This window comes from Mchenga conophoros, linkage group LG14 (assembly GCF_057382185.1).
Source record: "Mchenga conophoros isolate Kocher_MC1m ecotype Shallow Benthic linkage group LG14, M_conophoros_male_GT1.1, whole genome shotgun sequence".
Taxonomy (NCBI): Eukaryota; Metazoa; Chordata; class Actinopteri; order Cichliformes; family Cichlidae; genus Mchenga; species Mchenga conophoros.
Genome location: NC_140539.1, coordinates 5289828 through 5314722, shown reverse-complemented (window position 1 = coordinate 5314722; position 24895 = coordinate 5289828). Strand labels below are relative to the sequence as shown.

General features: G+C 38.5%; 1 protein-coding gene across 1 annotated transcript in view; it reads right to left on the bottom strand.

Moving 5' to 3' along the window:
• Positions 1 to 3553: 3553 nt before the first annotated feature.
• The window catches only part of ngef (neuronal guanine nucleotide exchange factor), a 34252-nt gene continuing 12910 nt past the window's right edge, over positions 3554 to 24895 (bottom strand). Inside the window, exons 4-15 of the mRNA XM_085244857.1 lie at positions 24712 to 24776; positions 20778 to 21028; positions 19743 to 19903; positions 19489 to 19641; positions 17554 to 17683; positions 11281 to 11355; positions 9655 to 9744; positions 7429 to 7586; positions 6287 to 6445; positions 5578 to 5657; positions 5393 to 5497; positions 3554 to 5259 (exon numbers count right to left, since the gene is read on the bottom strand). Coding sequence (XP_085100983.1) covers positions 5045 to 5259; positions 5393 to 5497; positions 5578 to 5657; positions 6287 to 6445; positions 7429 to 7586; positions 9655 to 9744; positions 11281 to 11355; positions 17554 to 17683; positions 19489 to 19641; positions 19743 to 19903; positions 20778 to 21028; positions 24712 to 24776 — 1642 coding nt within the window. The 3' untranslated portion in view covers positions 3554 to 5044. The remainder of the gene's footprint in view (positions 5260 to 5392; positions 5498 to 5577; positions 5658 to 6286; positions 6446 to 7428; positions 7587 to 9654; positions 9745 to 11280; positions 11356 to 17553; positions 17684 to 19488; positions 19642 to 19742; positions 19904 to 20777; positions 21029 to 24711; positions 24777 to 24895) is intronic.

The following is a 24895-nucleotide window of genomic DNA, read 5'->3' as shown; positions in this document are numbered from 1 at the left end:
TACTTTTTCAATTTCCGACGTCAACGAATTAAGTGAATGCTTAATCTCTTCCAGATCTTCTTCGACTTTCTTCATCTTTGCCATTTTGTCTCTCTTTGATGTCAATTATTAGTACCTTTGTTTGCCCAAACAAAATCTATAGCCAGAATTATTTGGAATTTTTTCTTATCACCAAACATTACGGCACCACCGCAAGGACGCCAATCCGGCTGTAATCACCAAACATTACGGCACCACCGCAAGGACGCGGTTGAAGAGATCAATCGTGAAAAAATTGTGAAAAATAAGTCATCTTTAAATAATCAATCCCAGGTGTTATGGGGAACATCATGGGAAAATGTCAACCATCGCCATTGCTGAATAAGTGTATTTGTAATATTTTATTATAAGTTTATTCAATAAATGAGTTCAGGTTACTGAGAATTTAATTTGGAGAATAAGAGTTGTTTTAGCAAATCTCTACAGCCCCCTCAGACAATAAATGTTTTTTGTTTGTTTGTTTTTAAAATAATCCTAATCTTCTAATAATCTTTATTTATTTATTACTTGGAAATAATCATAGGAAAAAAAAGACTTGGTCTGAATAGTGTCAGCCAATGATTTTTGGGAAGTGTTTATTACCCTCTGTGTAGCTTACCTGTTCTCACTAGTGGCCCCTAAGTACACTGCACCCAGGCAGTAGGAGAGCATGCTCTCCACTGAGGAGCAGTGCTGCCGGCAGCAGCTTCCATCCAGGTTATTTTTCCTCAGGACATGGAGGAAGTGCAGCCACTGCTGGGTTTTCTTTACCAGGGCATTGGTGTTCTGGGTCCAGGTGAGATCAGCAGAGAAGTGGATGACCCGAAACCTGAAGGTGGAGGCAGATTCCACCTTTTCTCCATTTATGATGAGAGTGGAGTGGATCTGTCTGTGCCTCCTGATATCCATGAGAAGTTCTTTCATTTTAAGGACTTTCAGCTTCAGATTGTTTTCTGGTGACAAATTCTGTACCTCCTCCATACCTGTGCAGAGGGGGTGGCAGAAGGGGTTTGAGCACCTGCCCCTTTCCAGAAGGGTGCCCTAAGTGCCCTTTTCTTGAGACATTTATTTTTTTTAAAATTTTTTAATGTGTGTGTGTGCGTATGCAGTCCTGCCTGTACCCCTCAACAATAACATTTTATTATTAATTACAATTTTGCTAAATAAAAGGATCTGGCTTGTGTTAGTCACATGACGACCATTAACCAATGCTCGTCCTTGAGCAAGCGTGCTCTGCCATCGAGGGTGAACAAGCTCACAACGAGCATGCACATTTTTTGCTGTTTTCAAACATGAAAATTGTGAAAAAATTATGATAACTATGAAAAAACTATGATGACTATGAAAAAACTGTGACAACTATGAAGAACTGTGGCAACTATGGTGAGCATAACAGATGACCTGACAGTGAACAAAGGAAAACAGAGGACTTAAAACACACAGGAGGTGATCAGGGGAAGTGGGAACACATGGGGAAACAGCTGACTGAAATAAACATAATGACACCACAGGGGAGGTGAACCTCTGGAATATTATCAAGAATTTGGAGACTACTGCTCAATTCCAGGTTCTTAAACATCAGTGTCTCCGGTGTGGGTAGGAGTGTCCCATGAAACGTGTTGTCTTCTCCCTGAAGAATGTCGAGGGCCACTGTAAATGGCCTCATGACAGTGCAGTACTCCCTTTAGGACTCATGTTCCTGCTCTGTCATGGCTGTCAACCCAAACTTGGAGAAGATGGTGTTCAGCTCAACCAGTGAAATCTCGCAGATTTTAGCCATGGAGTCATAAAACGAATTCCATCTGGTAGTGCAAGGAACTAGCAGTTTCTTTCCAATAATGCCATCCACTGTCTCTGCGGCCACTTTTGAATGACTGGCCTTGTTCCATAACCCTGTGCACTTTGTGGTAGCACTTCTATATACCACTTTTACTTCTGGTCGTGATAGTAACTGCTTGTCAACATCATTTCAAGAAACAAGGTTTAATGTGTGCGATGCACATCTCTGATGTGGTCGCAAAGTGATCACCACACCAACATTATCATCATTGTCATTATCACCAACACGGTTTTTTAAGGCATCGTTCATGTTTGTAAAAGTTACCTCATCCTCATCCTCATCATTCTTAGAGTCATCCTCCTCAACTGGCTGGTACTTTTTGAAGGCCTTGACAAAATTAAGGCCCTTGTCCATCACAGTTGATGTTATTTTGTGGGATATGCCGTAGTGTGAGTGAATCTTGTCCAACTCAACAGCAATATTATGGTAATTTTACACCAAAATTGCTTTTATTATTTGCTGTACAGATGTTTGGTGACTAGTTTTGTTGAAGCATGTGACGTTGAGAGGTGCTTTATAAGATTCGAATTGCTTACAACTTCTGTGTAGAACTTCAAGGTGAAATAAGTGAACTGAATCCACTTATGAATAAGGCTGAAACCTGACAAAATCTGGAAGATATGAACTGCTGTGAATATTATATTTCCCTGTAAGTTCTTGTTTCCTCAGAACCAGGCAGTCAGTGATGGGAATAATGACGTTAAAATAAACGGCATTACTAACACTATTACTTTTTTTAGTAATGGGTAATCTAACTAATTACTTTTTCTATCATTACAAGGCAAATGTGGTGCAGGCACTCAATCAACAGAAGCCCCCAACCTGTTCACATCTCTAATCATTTTGTTCTTCCCCACTCGGTAAAACACCAACCGATATTGTTTTCCACTGTTAGTTTTCTTCCAGGAGCCAGACCAGGCGACACAGAAGGAACCCTGAAACTGCTGCCTAAGGATAAATATGTTTTTTCAGCCACTGTCGTTTCCCTCTCTTCTTAGATTGCCTGAGATCTTCAGCCTGATTAGCTCCTATGCCTTGTTATTTTGCATTGTGATTTACACAACTCTGCGTGTTTCAGTGATATTAGGGTGATTATGGTAATCCCAGGCAGTGTCAAGCAGCCCAATGACAACGAAGGTTGGTTAAGAGAAGAGAGAATGATTGAGTTGGATGGCAAAAACAGACATTTTATTGGGCATTTAGGGTTATTTTTATAATGTTTTTTTTTTCTTTTCTTTTTTTTTACTGTTTTGTTTTTGCTGTTTGCTGTGTTGTTTTCTGTGTTACATACCAATATTTGGATATGCACTGTTTACTGTAATGACCCTAATATCACTGAAAAGCACAGGGTTGCTGCCAAAGGTTCAAGATTATGGTACTTTGGCCTAAACGTTTGACCTAAAACCAATGGGAGCACCTGCGCTCCCATCAGATTTAAGCTGTTCTGTTTTTTTGGGTCCATCTCTGTGACACATGACAATGGCTGCAAGTGCAAGAATGCAACCAGAGAGTGGAAAAAAAACAAAAAGGATTTTTAATATTTTCTAAACCAATTATATTTTCTACTCTAAGCATGCCATTAGTTCCACTGGCATATATCAAATCAACAAGGGCTTCTGGAAGTGTGTATTGTTCCTTGCACTGGGTAGACAAAAACAAACTTTCAGATTTCTAAATTCAGTTGATATCAGCAAGTTTCACACATCTGTTTTTATTAACATTAGTATACATCTTACAAATTACTAATTGTAATCCTTTAGATCCAAGGATGAAAATGCTTCATTACTGTGCACAAACATTATATTATAACAGAATTTTGGAGTCATGCATAGTGAATAGCTGTTCATAGTTACATTCTAGACAGTTAATTTAAAATCAATTGCTTTTGCTTTTTTTTTTTTTTTTTACCCTTTTGTGTTTGTTTTCATGAAATTTTGTGTTTTATGTGCTATTTCACTCCGAATAGTTTTTTCTTTGACAGCAAACAAGAGTTGCAGCTTGAGGTTATTGTGGTAGAACAGAAATCAGGAGAAAATCAGGAGAACTGTGTGTGTTCAACACACACTAGAAACAAAATAGCCCCTTTTTGTACAACAAAAGCCATGCATGTGGTTTTTAATTACTTGTATCTGTATATATATATATCTATATATATATCTATATATATATATATATATATATATATATATATATATATATATATATATATATATATATATATATATATATATATATATATATAAAAATTGTACATACGTACACATTTAAAGTGCAGAAAATGTTTATCACAATTATAGTACAGGTCTGCAACGAATCAAGCAGATAATGATGGTTATAGAGAAATGGAGAGCAGCAGAGTGGTCTTGACATACAAATCACTGGCAATGTTGTAATCAGAAGTTGTCAAATTTCTTTTTCATTAGTTGTCAGTCTAAAGAGGGTAGAGCTTATTGTATGTGAAACTTGAGACAAAACAGAGTGAGTTTAAATGAACACTAGGAATCTTATTTCTGAGTACATTTTAGTTCTTGAATGCATTCTGTTGAACTCATTAAACTGAAGTCAGCATTAGGTCCTCCTTCTTGGTTGCTGATACAAGATTTAATTTAATAATTGAAAACTTCATTACTTTATAATATACAGTGATAGATAGCTTGACCGCCAAAGAGAAACAAAACAAAGCGTTCTTTGTTTTTATTGTTATAGTTTCCGTAAATTCTGTAAATTGATGAACATCTTTTCATCATTTTGTCCATTTGTAGTGTGTTGGGTCTTTTTATGTAAGTGTAATGAAAGTAACTTTATAATGAAATGACTACAGCTTTACAGTTTTAAAACCTTCTCAATAAGGGGGTTTGACAACATTTAACTTATTAATCCATTGCACACAAATGTGCGGTCCTGCAAACACATGTAAACATTTATGCAATATGAAGCATTTCTTGCACCAGTTGTGCATGGTGACTTTTAGTTTTAGTTTTATCTGCCTTGCTTGCCCTGAAAGAATATCACTGGTTTGAGTTTTTGACTCAAGTACTATATTTTTTTTCCCTTTTCACGCTACAATTGTGGAGTTTCAAAAATATTTTATGTTGTGAGGGCATACGATGCAATTGTCTAAAAATAAAGTTACATTACTGTTATAAATTAACTGCTATTCTTCACTGCTGCCCCCATTTGATTACTTCATGATTTGGAGAAGATGGAGCCTTTTGGTGCATGTCTTCCTGCCCTTACGCCACTCTTGGCTCCAGCATGAAGGCCACCTTCATGGGCCTGTTGGATCCTGATGGCTTCTCTCAGGTTCTGAGCTCGGACTTCCTTGTTCTGGATTTCCTCTGCTACTCGACTAGGGAACCATCCCCTTTCACCATCATGGAGCCGTTCACCCATCATCCAGCCTGGAATAAAGAAGACCAGACCCAAGGTGACCAAAGACAAAATTACAGAAAATAATGCAGAAACCAAAACGTATTAGGTAGAAAAAGCAATTGTTTTTGATAACAAACATAAGCAGATTTTGTATCTACATACCATCATCTGTTCTCTCTAGGAGGTTCAGAACATCAGCCATTTCAGTAGAGAGTTCATCTGGTTCCTGAGCTGAGTATGACTGAATACACTGCACCTGTGGAGAATCTGATAAAAGTCATAGACAACTTAAATTCATGTCTACACAGACAAAGAAATTTACTTGTGGGTTCCGTATTCTGTCTCACCTGGTTGGTGGGCACTAGTAGACATAAAGCGTGTGCGCCGGTTAGGAGTGAGTGCACATATCCATCGAAGCTTATCACTCCTGCCCACATGATAGTACTGATTAATAATCATTTAAAGAAAACCGACTACCACGTTGCTTTATGGTATTTTCACCTTTTTTTGCAAGCAGACAGTCCATACAAAACAATTTAAACCTGTAAGATCCAAGCCAATGCCATGACTCCTTCCATAGAGGGAATTGTAGAACATGTGATCTTGGACCATACTTGGAGCATGATTATTCCTGCTCCCCACTGACCTGCACTTACTCTGCATTTAATGATCCAGGCAAATGTACACTTTAGTTTGTCTCAGTAGTTCAGCTTATCAATATCATGCACAGACTTGTTTCCTACATGAACTTATGGAAATTTCTTTACAAACTACAATGAAGTTCATGATTTCACCCATTCTGTGGCATAACTGGAGACATTTCAGAAGTGGTAAAAAGCTTCAGAAGGACTAAATTGCTTTACTTAAACAATTTTGCAAAGTTTGCTCACATACAAAGGAAGGCCCAGTCCTTTAGGTTTCTTGACTGTCGCAATATTTTTCTTGCCTTGTCATATTTTTCCTGTCTTTACACTGTATTTTACAAATAATGGAAATAGAAGACATGATAGAAACTGCTTAATGGAATCCTAAGAGGATTCTTCTCTGAATACTCACATACTGGAGGTCTTGAGCATAAAGTTGACCTCACGCTCATCTTGGTTCTCAAGCAGCTTAAGATTAAAAACATTGGCCAGCTGCTGACCTTGGTCTTCAAGATCTTCTGTTCTCAACATGGCCCGTGTACAGGAGTCAATAACCTGGAACTTGTCCCCACTGGTAACAGTGTAACAGAATTAATATCCCCTGTTTTACAGAGCAACAGTAAAATGATCTGTTGTAATCTAAACATTTCGCAGTTTCCACTTTATTTGGCACACTTTAGTAAAGTAGTCTAAACAGTAATCCTTAGTAAAGATAGCTTTTAGTTTTTAGTGAAGCTGTTTTAAACACATTATTTAATTTATCGTCAGTACAGTAGGAGGGAATATCAGCTTATTATATAATTATATAATTGACTAAACTAGCAAAAAAGGTAGACTAATTAACTAGTCTAAAACTAAGAAACTAAGAAAATTTGAAAACCATTTATGAATAATGCAAGCTGTTCAAAAATTCATAAAAATCACTTAAATAAGAGTTAAAATCTAAAATAACAAAACAATAACTCATCGATACATTTTCTTCCGCTTATCTGAAGTCTAGACTAGCTAATCTTAGACTAGCGTGTTGTAGGTTCGACCCTCCTGTTCCAGAAAGAAATTAGCAGGAACACCAGAGGGGCAAAATACAAGCTACAACACAACGCTCCAGTGGACATCAACATATATGTCCTACCAAGCACGGCCAAACAATTTTCTACATGTATATCACACCACAAACATAACTAAGTGTCTTACTGAACATGATCCGGAATCAGAATCAGATTACCTTAATAATCCCTAAGGAAATTATGTTATGTTATGTTATGTTATGTTATGTTATGTTATGTTATGTTATGTTATGTTATGTTATGTTATGTTATGTTATGAATCCTACCATCCATGAGCAGGAAAAAGATCTCGGCTGTGGGTATACCCTGGATGTTTAGTTTGGTTGATGAGATTTTTAAGAAGTGTTATATTTGACCAAGCAAATAAAGGTTTTTGTCAAAAGACTGAAATTCAGAACTGAACCTAAATCAATGTCAGGTGCCAATTAAATATCTATTCAAAAAATTTACAAAACTATTGTGTTAGAGTACTTTACTAAATGCTTACCTGCGTTTGGTGACCAGCAACAGATTATTGAAAAGGAACAGGTAGACAGGCTGGTAGAGCTTACGGCTTCGCATGGTCCTAGTACTCTTTGGTCCACCCATTTGCTGTACGTCGCCCTTCTTTAGCAACCAGCGTGAGTGGGAAATGATGGGCACAGACTACAAGGTTAAGAGAAATAACAAACAAAAAGGGGTACAGACTTACTGAATTGTTCCAAAACAGAATACATTTGGAAATTCAATTAACATAGCAGTGACCATTTACCCACAAGCAAAGAGAAAGCAGTTGCTTTGGGTGATATGGAAAACATCTCAGTCAAAGAGATAAACACAACTGTTTATTAATGAATGTTTAATTAACAATGAGAATAATAGCCAGCTCAAGATGTCCATAAATCTAAATCAATTATCTGAAACAATACATTTTCTCTGTGTGTCAAAAAGAAACAGGTACATGTTGGAACCAGAACTTGACCAGAATTCTCCTTAGACTTCTCATTTGCTGCATGTCTTGCAACAAATTAACAAATGAAGGTCAAACAGTTCTTGATCTCCGTTAGGTGTTTTCTTTGCTGCAATTTGAGCAAGAAAACCTAACTCCCGATGTTAAAAGGAGTCTGCTACTTGACCTCTGTGAAGCATTGATGATTAGGATGGTAATTGTATCCTCATTACCAGAAGTACCCTACCATTAAGACCATGTCTGATGAGGCTTTAGTGGACATGCATCTCTCTTCTCCTGTGTCAGGTCTCTGCTGAATGTTTTTTGTTTCCTATTTTTAAGGACATGACTTTTAGGTACTTTCAGGTACTGTTCATCTACTGCAGATCAGTTTTTATGCCACTTCTTCTTTTACCATCCACTTGCTAGTTTCCTCAAATTTCAAATGTGTTCCACATAATGCCAAAATATCCCAAGTTTTCAGCTAATAGCTATTTGGTAATCACCTTTTGGGAGAAAAAATATTATATTCTATGCCCTTCAAACTGTGTTATTATTGATAAATATGTGATGATCATAGATTCAACTAAAAATATTGGGGAAAAAAGTGTTTTTCACAGTCCCCTGGTCCTCCCTTGCTATCGAACCTGTAGCCCATGCCGTCATTCACAGCTGTCATCTTAAGGCTGACGTTTCTCCACAGTCACAACCAGATTGTTACAGTCCCAGTCACAATTTAATGGTCTAAAACAGTTCTTAGTTTTGTGTCTGCTTCCTGGTATGAAATCTTTTTATCTTAGTGCAGACTGACCCTTAATGCTGACCTTTTGTGTCCAGCAAGTGCATCTTGGCCTAGCATTGGCTTGGTGACAGAATGATTATGGCCATTATGAACTCACTGGATTCAGACTCCCTCCAGAAACCCCTCTCCACACATGGAGCTCAGCTGGAAAAGCAGAGATGATGGTTCTCTACCACCTCACTTCCAAACAGGAAGTAATTATCATCTCCATGTATCCCATTAGAGTCCTATTGTATTTCAGTCTGGTGAGAGGCAGAGCACTCAATGTGGCCCAAGCAATAATTAACTCCAATGATGACTGCTGCTATGCTTTGACTCAACAGAACTCTGACTTTTTGTCATCCTGGCTATAATGCTAAAGAGAACCCTTAGCTACAGCACTTTCAGAAAGACATCTACTGTTGATGAAATGTGTTCCTCATTATTGTAAATTTAAATATTATTATGAAATAATACACATAAACAGCTCCATTCAAAGTGCGATGGATGTCTCTTCTAACAAGACCAGGTTTTCCCCAGAAAGTTTCTCAATTAACTTTAAAGTCCACATCAGTTTTGGACACCACTCAGACAGACAGAGAGTGACTGAAGGGGAACTGGGAAGGGGAGCAGAGAAAACTATAGAGTCCGGCATTGTTTTGGCCAAGTTACACACCAATTGACTAAAAGTGATACTGTACTGCAGAAAGTCAACACCAAGTGAGAGTGCCACCTAAACGAGGATCTCAATCCTAAAGAAAACCTGTGGAGTTAGCTGAACCTTTGAGTTGCCAAGAGGCAGGCAAGAAAGTCATTGTGCTGTGAGTTTCTATAAAAAGACATGGGCCAGCATTTTTCCTGAGATGTGTGCAAACCTGGTGACCAACTACAAAAAAAAGTTTTTTTTTGTTTATTCACTCTGTCTAATGAGTCTGCACTTCGGTCCAAAAACCAATATACTCCCCCTTGATTGAAAAAGCTTGTTACAATAACATGTATTTTACCTTGGATTTAAACTCAAGTGTCTTTTCAATGCTGATAAGCTCCTCGGTGCGACTCATTTTCCGCACCCCTTCATTACACTCTTTTACAATCTGAGAAAGAAACAAAAATTAGAGACAAAGAAAAAAATGATTTACCCCATAAAACAGGAAAAGACTAAACATAAATTCAAACTGTCCATAGTGTTATATTATTATGTATGTTGTATATATTGCAACCCCAACTCTATAACATTTTAATGGAATTAAACAGAATTCAAATACCTGCAGATCTCATAAACCAATATTTTAGCTACAATACAACACAAGGAATGAAATAAGTATAAAATAAAACATTTGACTATTTCATGAAAATATTTAATCACTTTGAATTTGTTACATTCTCTAAAAAGTTGACAAAAGCCTGAAAAAGTAATGCTAAAAAGAAACAAGGGGAGGAACATTTTGCAGCTAATTGGTTTAACTTGCTGTAGACAAGTTAGCAAAAGTAAAGATGTGATTCACCAGTTTCCACAAAACTGGCCGTCCAAAAAATACAGTTTAATACTCTAAAGCCTAACATGTTGCTGGTGTCAGACAGTTATTTTGCAACATTTTTTTAAAACATCTGTAATGATTTTAATGTGGCACCTTGACTGGGATTACTGTAATGACCCAAATATCAGTTGTTGCTTTCAGGAACCATTGGAATTTTACTATTGCACCAGTGGTACAAAAGTTACCGTACTAGTTTGACCTAAAAGTTCTATCGTGCAAAGAGCATTATGAATCAAAATTTGAAATTTGTTTTTTAAATGATATTCATTGTATCCTTCAGTCTAAAAACAAGAGCGATCATCTGACTAATGGGAGCTTGCTTCAAAAGCCTGCATCTCTGACAATATGAGGCCTCATTAGTGATACTGGCAACCTTGCACACCAAGGTATATACAACAACATATGCGCTCATCCAGATAATGCCTTATGTGAATTCCATTTTAAAAATGCTGAACTGCTTACTGTAGATATTTTTAAAAATCAAGGTTTCATCGTATAAGAGTCTAGATTTACCTGCCTGCAGTCAAGACTTCTCACTAACTGAAAACACTAAACATAATGAAACAAAATGGGAAATAAGACCTTTTGATTGTATCTCTTAGGATTTTATATCAGACAAGAATGGGAAAGCATTCTTCTCCTCAGTTCCCATACATTTCCAGACTGTTGTTAAAAGAAAAGTCGATGACGCTACACAGTAATAAACCTTGTCAAAACTTTTTCGAGACATCCCATATGGAAAAGAAATAGTAAAAACTTATATGTGATTACTCATGAAAGTGGCCACTTTCTCATTACTTTCATACATTGTTTTAGTAAGTATCCAAAACATACAAGTTTCATTATATAATTTTTCAAGGGATCTTATATCTGTTTTCACTCTTGTATGCTTTTCATACAAGTTTCACACAAGACAGATACAAACTTTATAAGATTTATATATATCTTTTCCATATGGGATGTTGCTGCCACCAAGTTCAAGTTCAACTAAAAATGTTTTTAAAATGGGGCAGTAGTAATAGTGTCATAAATCAATTAATTATTAGAAAATCAAACGCTGAAAAAGGAAATAAAATGAAAAATGTTGCTCACCTTCTCCAGTTCATGATGTGCTTTTATGGCATTTGCTTCCCTCTCTGAGTTTTCTTCAGCTTTTTTCAGAATGTTCTGTCGAAGACAAAGTGGTCATCATCATCATCATCATCATATACATTTTCTTTGCAAGCGTTCACTGCTTAAAACGTTAAAGGAACACTTCAAAATCACATCAGATTTCACTGGAAAAAAACAGCATGGTAGATAATGTTGAAATTTAAAGTCAGTTGGGATAGAAAGGACCACATCATTTGATGGAATGCAAAACTATTCACCTATAAAAAGTCAAACTGAAACAAAAAAACAGCAGGCTACTTGTGATGGTCCGTTTTGAGTTTTGGGGATGCTTAGTGGTTTCTAGTTTTGATTATCTTTGTATTATAGTTTTTACATTTTGTACTGTTGTAATTCTGACCTTTTATTATAGTGTCATTGTTATGTCCCAGATATTTCTGCATTGAGTTACCGCAAGGTTGTTTTTATTTCCTTTTTGTGTCCCCATTCTGTCCCCTCAGTCTTGTCTCTTGTCTCTTAGTCTTGGTCTCTGTGTTCATTACTTCCTGTTTTATTTTGACATCCCTTGTTCTGTGTGCATTCAAAATGAAAGATTCTGAGGTCTAACCTGGAGGCATTGGATGGAGTGAAAGATAATGTCCCAGAGGTGTTCTACTGTATTCAAGTAAGTGTGGGGGCCAGTCAATAGTATCAATTCCTTCATCCTCCAGGAACTGCCCGCATACTCTAGCATCATAAGACAAGGCATTGTTGTGCATCAGGAGAAACCCATGAACCACTACACTAGTGTAGAGTCTGACAATGGGTCCAAGGATCCTGATAACCCTGGACCTCAAGTTGCTTTTGCCTAGCCTGTAGGGGTCTGTACGTCCCTTCAATGATATGCCACTCCAGACCATCATTGACCCATCAAAGTGGTCATACTGAATGATGTTATAGGCAGTATAATGTTCTCCCCAGCTTCTCCAGACCCTTTCACATCTGTAACATGTGCTCTGAACAAACCTGTTCTCATATGTAAAAACCACAGGGCACCAGTGGTTTGGCAATACCAACTGGGATCCAGAATTCTGGGTAGAGAGTAGAAGGGTCTACTACAGGATGTGGGGCCATCAGGCCACATTCATGAAGTCTGTTTCTGATTGTTTAGAGACATTCACACCACTGGCTTGCTGGCTTATCCTTGAACTCATCCTGTGCCTCCTTGCACAGAGGAACAGATTACGGTCCTGCTGATAGGTTGAAGACCTAGAGCAGGGGTGGCCAACTCCAGGCCTCAAGAACCGGTGTCCTGCAGGTTTTAGATATCACCCTGGATCAACAAACCTGAATCACATGATTAGTTCATTACTAGGCCTCTGGAGAACTTCAAGAAACGTTGAGGAGGCAATTTAGTCATTTAAATCAGCTATGATGGATCAAGGACACATCTAAAACCTGCAGGACACCGGCTCTCGAGGCCCGGAGTTGGCCACCCCTGACCTAGAGTAACTTTCTGTTTTCTTATGCTACAAGTAGTGGCACTGGCAAAATGCAAAAAATAGTGAAAAAACAATCAGGAAAAAAATGTCAGTGGCTTTCACCTTTTGAGGAATTGTCTTGTTACACATCTAGTGAACCTGTTGTTAATTTGATTAACACCAAAGCAGCTTAAACTGTTTAAGAACCCCTTGTTTGTGTGTTTGTGTGTTTGTTTGTTTGTTTGTTTGAGGTGTGTGTTTATGCAACACTGTCTTTGGAACAAAATCATGGTCCCCCATGGTACCTAAGCCTACCTCAAAGTATGAACAAGAGACAAATAACTGAAGTCTAACTGACTCAGATATTGCCCAGATTAACAAGGTCCACGTCAAGTTTTCAGGAAACAGGACATACTGATGAGTAGTGGGATAGGGATACTGGAACAAACCATACATAACTGATAACACAGAATGAATTGGTTGTTACTATGCCAGCAAACCCACTGAGGGAGGTTATTTACAACGCATATGGGAACTGTGGATGAAGTGAGAACCAGCATTCCTCACTGCCACCTGCTCCTGGATCACTGTTTGGTTAGAAATAACCAAACAGCATCAATCAGTCCAACTCAGTGTGTTCCTTCTTCCTAATGTTGCTCTCACTTGGTATTACTACGTCTATCACTACAGCCGTCTTATTCTGCATGTCTACCACTGCTATGTCCAGTGGTTAGCCACCACCATTTTCTCTGCCTGTATCTGGAAGTCCCACGGGATCTTAGTTCGGCAATTCTCCACTACCCCTGGGGTGTCTCACATTTTGACCTCGGGACTTCCAGGCCATATTCGGCACAAACACTTCTGTATACTATGCCGGCCACTTGGTTATGGCGTTCCATGTATGTTCCTGCCTGCTAGCATCTTGGACCCTGCTGTTATGTGCTGGATTGTCTCAGGGGCATCTTTACACAGCCTGCACCTGGGTTCTTGCCTGGTGTGATAGACCCCAGCCTCTATGGATCTTGTGCTCAGAACTTGTTCCTCTCCTGCCATGATTAGTGCCTCTGTGCACTACATCACTCCAGGTGGCCTGGAGTGATGTCTCCTTCACTCCAGGCATACAGCTTGATTTCGTCTAGCACTCCAGCTTTGTCCAGCCACTGGTGGGATTTCTGGATGTCAGCCAATTCCTCTATCTGCCGGTGGTACATACTGTGCAGGGGCCTGTCCTTCCATGATGGTTCCTCCTCTTTAGGGATGGGTATCGAAAACCGGTTCTTGTTGAGAACCGGTTCCCACTGTTTCAATTCCTTGGAATTGTTTGCCATTTTTGCAAACGATTAAATAAATAAATAAATAAATAGAAGTAAATAAATATAGGCTTTTTTATAGTCCATCCAGGCAGTGCACAGGTTGGTCTGGTTTTATGGTCTCGAGTGACTGCTTTATCTATCAGTAGATATAGCTTTGCCCCTCTGGTTTTTCTGTCTATTCCTTTCTGAGCCATATAGCTGTTCATCTTAGCTGCTACAATGACAGGATCTTTCATGTAGTGTTGAAGCAGGTCTTTAGGGTTTAGGACTGTCCTGCCTTCACTTAGCCAGTCTGGGTATGTCTCATCCATTAACAGCTGGTTCATTTGTGCTGCCAGGTGCAGTTAACTTCTTTAGACCGTAGATGTACATGTAAGAACTGTCCAACTCTTCAAGCTGTCCAGCTCTTCATGCTTGAGTCTATTTCTTGGATGTCTTCTCATTATGATGGTTACTTAATCCTGTTTAGGGAGGTTACTTTGGTCTGTTATTAGCTCCACGGGCCACTGAGCATTGTTATTATAAGTTGCCGCCGTCTCCGATATGCTCTGTCACCACCCTTGGTGGGGCTGTTCTCATATTGTTCCCCTGCCACTGAGAGCACATCTTGGATGGTTCAGTGGAGTACAGCTGGTTTATGCTCCTGGCTCCTGGAAACAGCCTACATACCAAATGAAAAGGATGGGCATGGCTCCAGACAGTTGTGTGATATAAAGGTCATTTGAGGTCAGCTTCAGTCTGAGATTTGATTTAGCATTCAACATGCTTGTCACAAATGGAAAAAGAAAGTGCATGGCTTTCCCTAAAGTATTTACTGGGCAGCTGTGTCCAAAAGTCCAACCATGTCTGATTTCTGAAAGGGGACTTCAGTGTCTCGTCACAAGACAGTTCTATTAAACTCTCCTGCTGAACAACTGTAAAATCTTCAGACATGTCAGATGCTTTGATGCTGATGCCGTTTCTCATCCAGCTATTCACTTCTGCTGTCCCTGGAAAATATTTACTGAACTGTTGTCTGAAAGAGACAAAGAATGTATTTTTTTTGTATGTAATTTGTATAGTTTTTTTTCTCTCTTATTTCTTTTCTAAATGTACTTGTATATTGTTCACATGTTGAAATAAATTACCAACCAAACCAAAGAGACAAAGAATGCAACAATGTTGTCTATGACTCCATTGGCAAGGTTTAGGTTGTTGTCAGACAGGAAACTCTCCAAACTGGGGACAGCTGCCTTTTGCTGCTCTACACACCCCAGTTCCTGCATCCTACTTAAATTCAGATATTCAAATAACCTGTCTTAGGAAATCAGCCACAAGCATCTGCGCCCATGGCCTATGGATCACCTTGAACTTAAAAGACTGGAGAGCCAGATATCACTGGTTGATCCAGGTATTGGCATTCTTCATGCGATGGAGTGAATTCAGCCGGGATCTGAACAGAGGGTAAAAGGGTTGCCCAGGAGGCAATAACGAATATAGTCGACTGCCCATTGCATGGCGAAGCACTCCTTTTCCACTGTACTGCCCCCAGCCCCTTATTCAGGCATCAGTAGGCAGAATGAAAGGTAGGGAAACATTAGGACTGTGGAGCAGGCGTTCCCCATAAAGAGCCTTCTTTACTTGCACAAACCCTGCCTGCCACTGCTCTGTTCACTGGACCAGATCTGTGAGGGGCTGGTCAACTAAGTCGGGCATGAACCACCAGTAGTAACCAGCCAGCCCCAAGAGCCATCTCACCTCTTTTTTGGTCTTGGGATGCAGGCAGAATGTGAAGGCTGCTGTTATTTCTATCTGAGGGTGTATCTGACCACTTCTTAAGTGGTACTCCAGATACTGTACATCTGGTCGTCCTACTGCACTCTTCTTTGGGTTGGCTGCGAGCCTCAGAGACTCCAGGACTGTGGCTACTCACATACTCTGGTCAGATTCCACTGGTGATGATAACGTCATCCAAGTAGATGGAAGGATATGCAGCATGACACAACAGCCATAAGGCATTGAAGGGTGGTTGGGGCTTCAAACGAGCCGAACAGAACTGTGACTTATTTTTACAAACCGTACAGAGTGCAGAAGGCTGGTTTTTCCTTGAACTATAGAGGCAAGGTAATCTACCAGTAGTCCTTAGTTAAATCCAATGTTGTGAAAAAACAAGCAGTGCCAAACCGATCCAGGACCTGGGGCATGGAGTAAACGTCAAACTGTGACACTGTCACTGGCTGCAGCTGCTGTCATTGCTGTAGTAAGGACCCAAATGCAGACATTCTGAGGGCAAAACTAGGTTTTAAGGCTATTGAGGCTAAATAAAGATGCAAAACAATGACAAGAGGTCACTAGGAAACATTAACTGGGCATGAACTAAATCATTAAGGATGTGACACATGAAGCAAGGAACATGAAACCAGAAACATGAAAACCTGGAACACGTGAGGAAGATGAACAGATGATCTGACAAAGGGGTGAGGAAGACAGAGACAATATATATCACTGGGTGATGAGGGAAGTGGAAATACATGGGAACACAACAGGAACAAATTAGACATAATGAGACAGGGGAAGCATTACTGCACACATTTAGCACAGGACGAGTGACTGTCAAAATAAAACAGGAAGTACATGAACGCACGAACATTGACAAGGACACACAAGCTTGACAGTAGAAATGGGGATCTACAAAACATGGAGGCATATAACAGACTCGGGGAGACAAAGGATGAAACACAAGGTGAGGAAAATGGGAACAGGTGAGGGAGATGAAACACAGAGACACAATTAAGGAACCGAGAAACAAATAGGGAACACAAACATGAGACGGAGAGGGAATAAACAGAGACATGACAGGGAAAACATACACATAGGACATGACAGACTCTCAGAGGAGACACAGAGATGAGACAAAGACATGAAAACATGAACCAGAAATAAAAATAATCTCTGAGGGATGAAAGAACTAACTCAAGACTAATCTGTATAAACTTGAACTTAAAACATCTTCATGATGCAACGGAAAGAATCACGAATACAAAATAAACTAAAAATGCTGGGTCAAAGACCCAACACCCTGACTGACACCTCATTCACCTACCAGTAGTCTACACAGAACTGTATAGACGTATCTGTCTTCACCACAAGAACTATGGGGGCTACACAACATGCTATGTGACTTGTTTTACTCCCAATTTTAGCATTTCAGCCAATTCTTTCTGACGCTTTGTCTAGCAGGCTAAAAAATTCCAAGGAACTGAACTACTGGAACCAATTCTCGATTTCCATCCCTACGTATGGATGGATGGATGGATGGATGGATGGATGGATGGATGGATGGATGGATGGATGGATGGATGGATAGATAGATAGATAGATAGATAGATAGATAGATAGATAGATAGATAGATAGATAGATAGATAGATAGATAGATAGATAGATAGATAGATAGATAGATAGATAGATAGATAGATAGATATAACAGTGTTGGTAAACTCACCTGAACAAGAAGCTTGAGCCTTGTAATCCTTTGAAAAGGAAGGATGAGGAAAGATGTAAAGGACAGGCCCTTGACACATGGATGGTTTTCTAGTGTAGCCATGGTGTCCCGAAATTGCTGGTTTCCGTCTCTGGACAGACAGTCATAATCAGAACTTGGACATTCAAACACATTGCTTATTTGAATACTATATGTTCTCCATATACTATATGTTCTTCTCCTTATCTCTATATGTGTTGAGAGATAAGGAAAGTGGCAGTGCAGCAGTATGTCTATGACATGTCTTTGGCCTGTACATATTTAATGGTAGGTTAAAAGGAGGTTCTTTGGAGAGATTCATACTAGAATCAAGAGCAATCAGCTGCACCCTTTAGGGTTCATAAAAGCAAATCATTAGCCTCCATCTCAATCTGTTCCTATCCTTTTTTGCATACCCACTTTCTGCATATCCTTCTTTACTACATACAGTACATATATCTCCTCTCTCGTCTTCTGCTATTCACCCTTCCTCATTGCAAAGCATCTTTCCAAATCATTCAATCTGAGGTGCCCCTCTGATGTATTCATTTCCAATCTTGTCCATTCTCATCACTCCCAATAAAAATTTTAACATCTCTGCCACCTCTAGCTCTTTCTCCTGTCTCTTTTTAGTCATATATAACCAAAAGAAATATGGCCCTACCAAAGATGATACAAATAAGGTCCCTATATGGTCACTAATGACATCAAACCTTTAGTGTCCACCTACATAAAATCAATAACTGCAGCCTTTAAATGCAAAATACTAAACGTTTGAACAAGAATGCAAAATAAAAAATAACAATACATGGCTAACACCAAACATTGTGAAGAAAAAAAGCAGTCTTACATGCAATTAAATATGAACTGCCTTTTGCATGAATAAAGCAAATAAAATTATTTTCCCATGAAACTTGTATATGAAATGAAACCAAAATTAGATATGAGATAGGCAGAAAAGCTACAATACAAACAACCCACAATCATTACCTATCCAAACTGACAACATTTGGAGAGCACATTTTGAAAATCACTACAATGACATACATATGAACCCCGTTAATTAAGACAATGTAAAAACACTTTCAAAAAAGTAAGAAAGAAACCAGAATCCCCTTAAAAATTTCCCAATTACCTGGAAAGAAGTGAAAACAAAGGAAAAAAATTAGAAGCTAGAAAGGGATTAAGCCAATAATCTGGGTTTTATAAATTGGGTTAGGGGTTAGGTTAGGTTAGGTTAGGTTAGGTTAGGTTAGGTTAAATTGAGTTTATTAAAGACTTTTCTTAAAGACGTGTAAGCCAAACTCCCTCCTGAAACCTGGTGACCAACTACAAGAAATGTCTTTCTATTGTACTTGGCAACCAAAGTTGACCCAGTCATGTTTTGCTTAGAGATTAAATACTTATTTCAGTCAATGGCGTGCAAATAAATGTATAACTTTTATGTAAAAGCATCTTTTTTTTGTTGATATTTTGTCTGTCTCTATTAAAAATTTATTAACAGATTTCATTTATAAGCAAACTTACAAAATTCATCAGGCATCAAATAATTATTTCTCCCATTGTACTGGTCATACCCAACAACACTGTGCATTTTCTCAACATTTGTCATTACAAAAACTTGCTTAACAGAGACTTAAAACATTAACAGATGATATTTATTTTAAAACTTTCTCTAATTCCAAGCATGTATTTATCATTAACAGCAATGCTTACAAAAATAGCAGGAACTATATTGTGTTGTTTTAACAGAAACAAAAACACTATGAAAAATGAATTTTTAAAAAATATAAGTGTAAATAAATATAAATTACGATCATTCATATTTTTCTAACAACAACAAAAAAAATGACTCATACAACACTCCATAATTTAACTATTTGTGTATGAAGAAGGCATATGAAATATAATACTCACAAAATGCGTCTGTAGTTCTTCTCCTGGTACGCCTGATTAATGACGTATGTGATAAACACATTGAAGTGTTTTGCTGCATGGTAATAAACAATGTCACACACATCAGGAATCAAAATAGACTTCTCAATTCGGTGTTCAAGATCCATCAGGAACCTGAAAAAATTATGAGATTTCTATAACTCAAGCACATTGTGTGGCTAAACTTCACAGTTAAGACTTAATAAACTGATTTTGGTTAACATATACTGTCCCACCTTTCACTGGCTTTCATCACTTCCTCGATGTTGGAAAACAGAAAATGCATGTCGGACTGGCTTAGCGTGTTCACTAAAACAGGGTTACGTAGGAAATGTGTCTCTAAAATTTCCAGACTCTTGTAGTAGGATGCCTCTGAAGTGACCAGCTCAAACATGGCCTAGGGACAAAAGGAAATTTCAATACAGTATAAACAAATCACTACCAGGGCAGCTGTCTTTTAATTTGTTTCTCAGCAGCATTGTCAGTCTGTCTACCAGTTGGGCAAATAGTCTTTACTTAGTCCTTTCTAACCATTGCACTTTACAGTGTGTTTTTACTATCTAACCATTCACACACCAGTTCTAGTGGTTTGCTTGGGAGCAACTTTTGGGTTCAGTGTCTTGCCCAGGGCAATTTTAACTTGTAGAAGGATCAAATACCAAATGACCAACACCACAATTAATTGATTATCCACCTTATCACATAAGCTATGGTCTACACTGAAATATTTTAGTATCACTTGGTACATTCGTCTATTTGTATGCCATTTATATGTTTTGCATGCACACATATGCTAAGATCTCTTTATTAAGTGCCTGTTGTGATTGAGTCTGCTAAGGTCAAACGTACATATCGTTACACTTCCTGGAGCTTAGTGTATTTTTTCTAAAGGATTTCCCAAGTTTATGACTAATAAAGTACACTAAACATAGTGGGCCAGTCCTTTTAAATTTTAAATGCAGGTGTTTTCAGTCCCATTGCCACAGGTGAATAAAATCAAAACCTTGGATTAATATAGCGAGTTCATAACCAGCTTCATGTGACTGTTTATCCTGATTGTCATTGTAGGGTAAGTGAATTCAGATAACAGACACATAATCTAGTTACACTTAACCCAGTTTGCAATAAAGGTCTCTCGCCATACAGTCTGCCTTTACAAACATTTGTGAAACAAGGAGTTGTTCTAAAGACGTCATTGAAATCAAACATGTTACTGTAATAAATAACGTTACTCAATCCAAATAACTTTTTGGCATCACAAAATTGCTCACCTCTTGCATTATAATTTCTTTGTGCGGTAACTGAGTAAGCAGACCGCTTGCCTGCACAGCTTCCAGGTTCTGCCACAAGGTCAGTGACTGAGCACTATTCCTCAGCTGCAGCTGTAACACTGGTGGAGACATTACACCAGAGTCTGTCCCCACAGTCCCTGCCTTGACCCCAGGAAAAAGGTTGTCACGCTGACGCCGCTGCTCAATCTCCTGCTGCTTGGAGGTGTCTCGGTATTCCTGGTACAGGAAGGCTAAAGAGTCAAAAAATGATTAGTGCGCGTTAAGTATGCATATACAGCTTATTTTTTCAGTGGCTTCAATTACCATTCTTTCATACGGTGTCTAGACAGAAGGCATACACTATTGTATATGGATAAAAGTTCTGGGTTAGTCAGTTAAACTGAAAATGTACTTGTTTCTTTAGTCTCATTGCCACAAGTGTATAAAATCAAGCACCTAACCATTTAGTCTGCCTTCACAAACATTTGTTATAGGGTTGTTTTAAAGAGTTCACTGAATTTGAGTGTGGTGCTATAATAGTATGCCACTGTTAGAACAAGTTAAAATTCCATCACTTCTAGATGTCATTGTAAAATGAAATTGGTTAGAAACCACAAAACCTATACTATAATTCAGTTTTAGCTCAACTGACCACTAAATCAGATAAAAGGTCTGCGAAATCAGATAGAAACAGTGAGGATAGATAGCAACAAATAAAACTGACTTTAGAGTTTTCCATTTAGGGTGGACAAAGGTAAGTGTGTTAATTCAGGATCAAATGAGTTAACACTTGGGAGTTTGGGGGCATTTATATAATTTACAAACAGTCATTTAGAAGAGAGACCTTGTGTTTAATAATCCACATTTCACTTTTAGGTACAGTTGAGGATAGGGATGGGTATCAAAACCCGGTTCTTGTTGAGAACCGGTTCCCACTGTCTCAATTCCTTGGAATTTTTTGCCATTTTTGCAAACGATTCCCTTATCGATTCCAGTCGCCCCAAATGACGTCACCACGTTGCGGAGCGTCATTTACCTGGCAGGAAACACGGCGGCTCAAACGCTCAAAAGTTTGATTATACTTTACGAGAACGGATGACAACAGGGCAACTTGCAATACTTGCAAAGTAGATATTTCATTTAAGGGGGGAAACACTACGAATATGCAAAAGCATTTGCTCACAAAACACGTGATAACCTTAAATGAATGTCATGTTTTTAATTCCGCTCCAGACTCGTGAATCTCAACCCAGCACCACTCAGGTACCCGAGTGGTGTCCAGAAAGTCCAGAATGCTGTTTATAGAAAACATGTGCTAAAGAGTTTTTTCCTCAGCAGATGTGTGAATGGGGAAAATCAATTTGAAATGTGCAGAGACTGGTGGTGTACCAGGGGCTTCTGTTTAGGGCTACACTTCACTGTCACCCAGCTGGCCTAATGTCCCATCTGCTTGGGATGGCTAACAGTGGCTAATTTACAGTAAGTTGTTCCCCTGTGGTAATTTGTAAATTTTTTTGAAAAGTCGATTTTAGCAGTTATCTCAAAATTAACTGTCATATAGTCTATCGATCAATTCACTGGTTGTGAGGTGCCAGTGCTAATCACCATTCCACCAAAGATACTTACAGATTAAATAAAAATAAAACCAAAATATACAGGAATTGTTTTTGGTATTAGTATGTGTCGGTGTTTCCAAATAATCAATAGAACCACGATCCAGAATTTAGGCAAATATTTATTGAGAATGGGGTGTCTAAATTACTTTGTGTGCATGCTCTTTGTATTGTTATATTATCAAACTCTCATGACATTTTTTAATTTCTGTGTAGGTTCTCAGTCATCCGGGCCTTGATAGTCTAAGAAGTTTGGAAGAAAGTGACTGGACTTCTTTAAGTTTTGAGAAGACACCTCTCATCCAGGAGGCTTATTCAGTTCTAAATCAAATGGTGGAGAGTCCCAGGTATTTAAACCCATACTGGGTGTTGTCCCTTATCACCAGAAGTTTCAAGTGAAACCATTGTGAGATATTGTCTCCACCTTTTTTGTGACCTATTGAGGACACCTGACCTAAGATGTGAGTGCGGTTTGAGGCGCCTGGGAAATGATCTCAAAACTGCATTGTAGGTGGCTGACAGTTGGTGTCATAACAAACCCTCGCTGTTTAATGATGGTTGTTCACAGTGGACATAGATGGCTCCTTTTAGTTTTCAGTCCAAAATGTGAACACTGGCATCCTCAAAAGAATGACCTTTATCCTTTAGTTGCAGATGTACAGCTAAGTCTTGTCCTATTGAGGTGGCTCTTCTATGTTACATCATGCATTTATAGAGTGGCTGTTTGGTTTCTGCATTAAAGAAATGTAGTGCAAATGTGCTGCACTGCACAGAATACGTTATGTTGCTTAGTTCGTATTTTTTAGTTTTGTCTTTGGATTGAACCAGTTTTTCTCTGAGAGTGTAGCTGGATCAGTTTGTCTGAGTATCCTGCTACATGAGTGACAACAGTGTTATGTTATGTCATGTTATATTATGTTATTCTGTTTTTCTCCCTGCTTGGGGTCTGACCTTTTTTCCTGTGCATCTTTTCTGATTCATCACAAGTTGTTGTTCCTGGTGGTGATGGGAGTGAAACACTAGATACCAGACTGTGTGGGGGGCTTCTGGTAAACTCGTTAAACAGTGTTAAGGCTTATATGCTCCTCAGTGCATTATCTTTTGAGTCTTCCCTGTATCTTTCCTGGTGAACTATGTTTCTATCTACTGAGTTGATATGATAGGTGGTGATACCTGGGTCAAAATCAAAACCGAAGAAGTAGAAAAACTGGTTCATTCCATGGATAAGTTTTAGAACTGAAGAAAACGTTTAGAGGTGAGACGTCTTCACAAAACATAAAGAAGTCCATTTACTTACTTTTCAAGCTCCTTAGAAAAACTTAAATATATACTAACAAAATATTAATAGAAACTCTGGATAATTAAAATTTGTTATTAATAATTGGACTGGTTGGTTCTTATATAGCTCATTTCTATTCTGCTTGAGCATGCAAAGCCCTTTACAAATTCACACATTTACACACAATCAATCCCAAACCCAAACAATCATTCAAGCACTATTTTTCCTACACCCAAGTGCTTTCTATCTAACATTCACACACATTTATACTTGAGGAGCATATCTTCAGAGACCACCTTGAGATTAAGTATCTTGCCCAAGTATACTTAGGCATGCAGACTGGAGACTGGAGCAGCCAGGGATATAAACTACCAACCTTCAAATTATAAGATGAACCTCTCCACATCCTGAGCTACAGACACCCCAACACAGCTAAACTGTGCTTCTCACAGGTGGGCTGAAAGTTTGCTGGTGCAGAAATTGGAACATGTTGTGTAATCTTCCTCAGTCATATACTGCAGATTACTTTTGTGGGTGTAGAACTGGACTTGAATTACATAAGAGCAGGGTGAAAGTACAGTCTCACACATAGCAAAAATAAATGCACAGACTTTAGAGAAACATATGGTCTATGTGTACTGTATTGTTCCACTTCTTAGTCAATTTTCAGGCTTCCTCTTCTTCATTTAAGATTTAGAATTCTTTATTATATTCTTAAATGCTGCCATCATGAGTAAATTTCTACTAATCCCTGTAAAAATCATCCAAAGTGAATTAGACTGTGTGGAGTAGTCTATCAATCCAGGAAACTCTATATGAGGCACAAAATTGCTTAACCAGTCAGCGATCTGAATCTACATACAGGAAGATTTTATCATGCATATTATTGAATTAGTAAAGTGCTAGAGAGCTTACATGAATGGTGTGACTTACCACTGCTTATATTAGCCATAATATAGAAACAAATACAAAAGGGTTTTCTAGCAATAGCTCTGCTGGTGGGTGTAATATATGCACTACTCTCACCCTTTGTCAAACTCACCAATATTTTTGATGATTTTGAGACTGTGGCAGATTGTCTGTGAGCATTCTCCATTTCTCAGCACCCTACGAAGAAAAAAAAGGACATACCTTTGTGAAGAGAGCGCTTATCTCTCGCTTTCTCTGGGTGTGTGTGTGTGTGTGTGTGTGTGTCATCACTACTAAATTTCAAATCTTTTCATAAG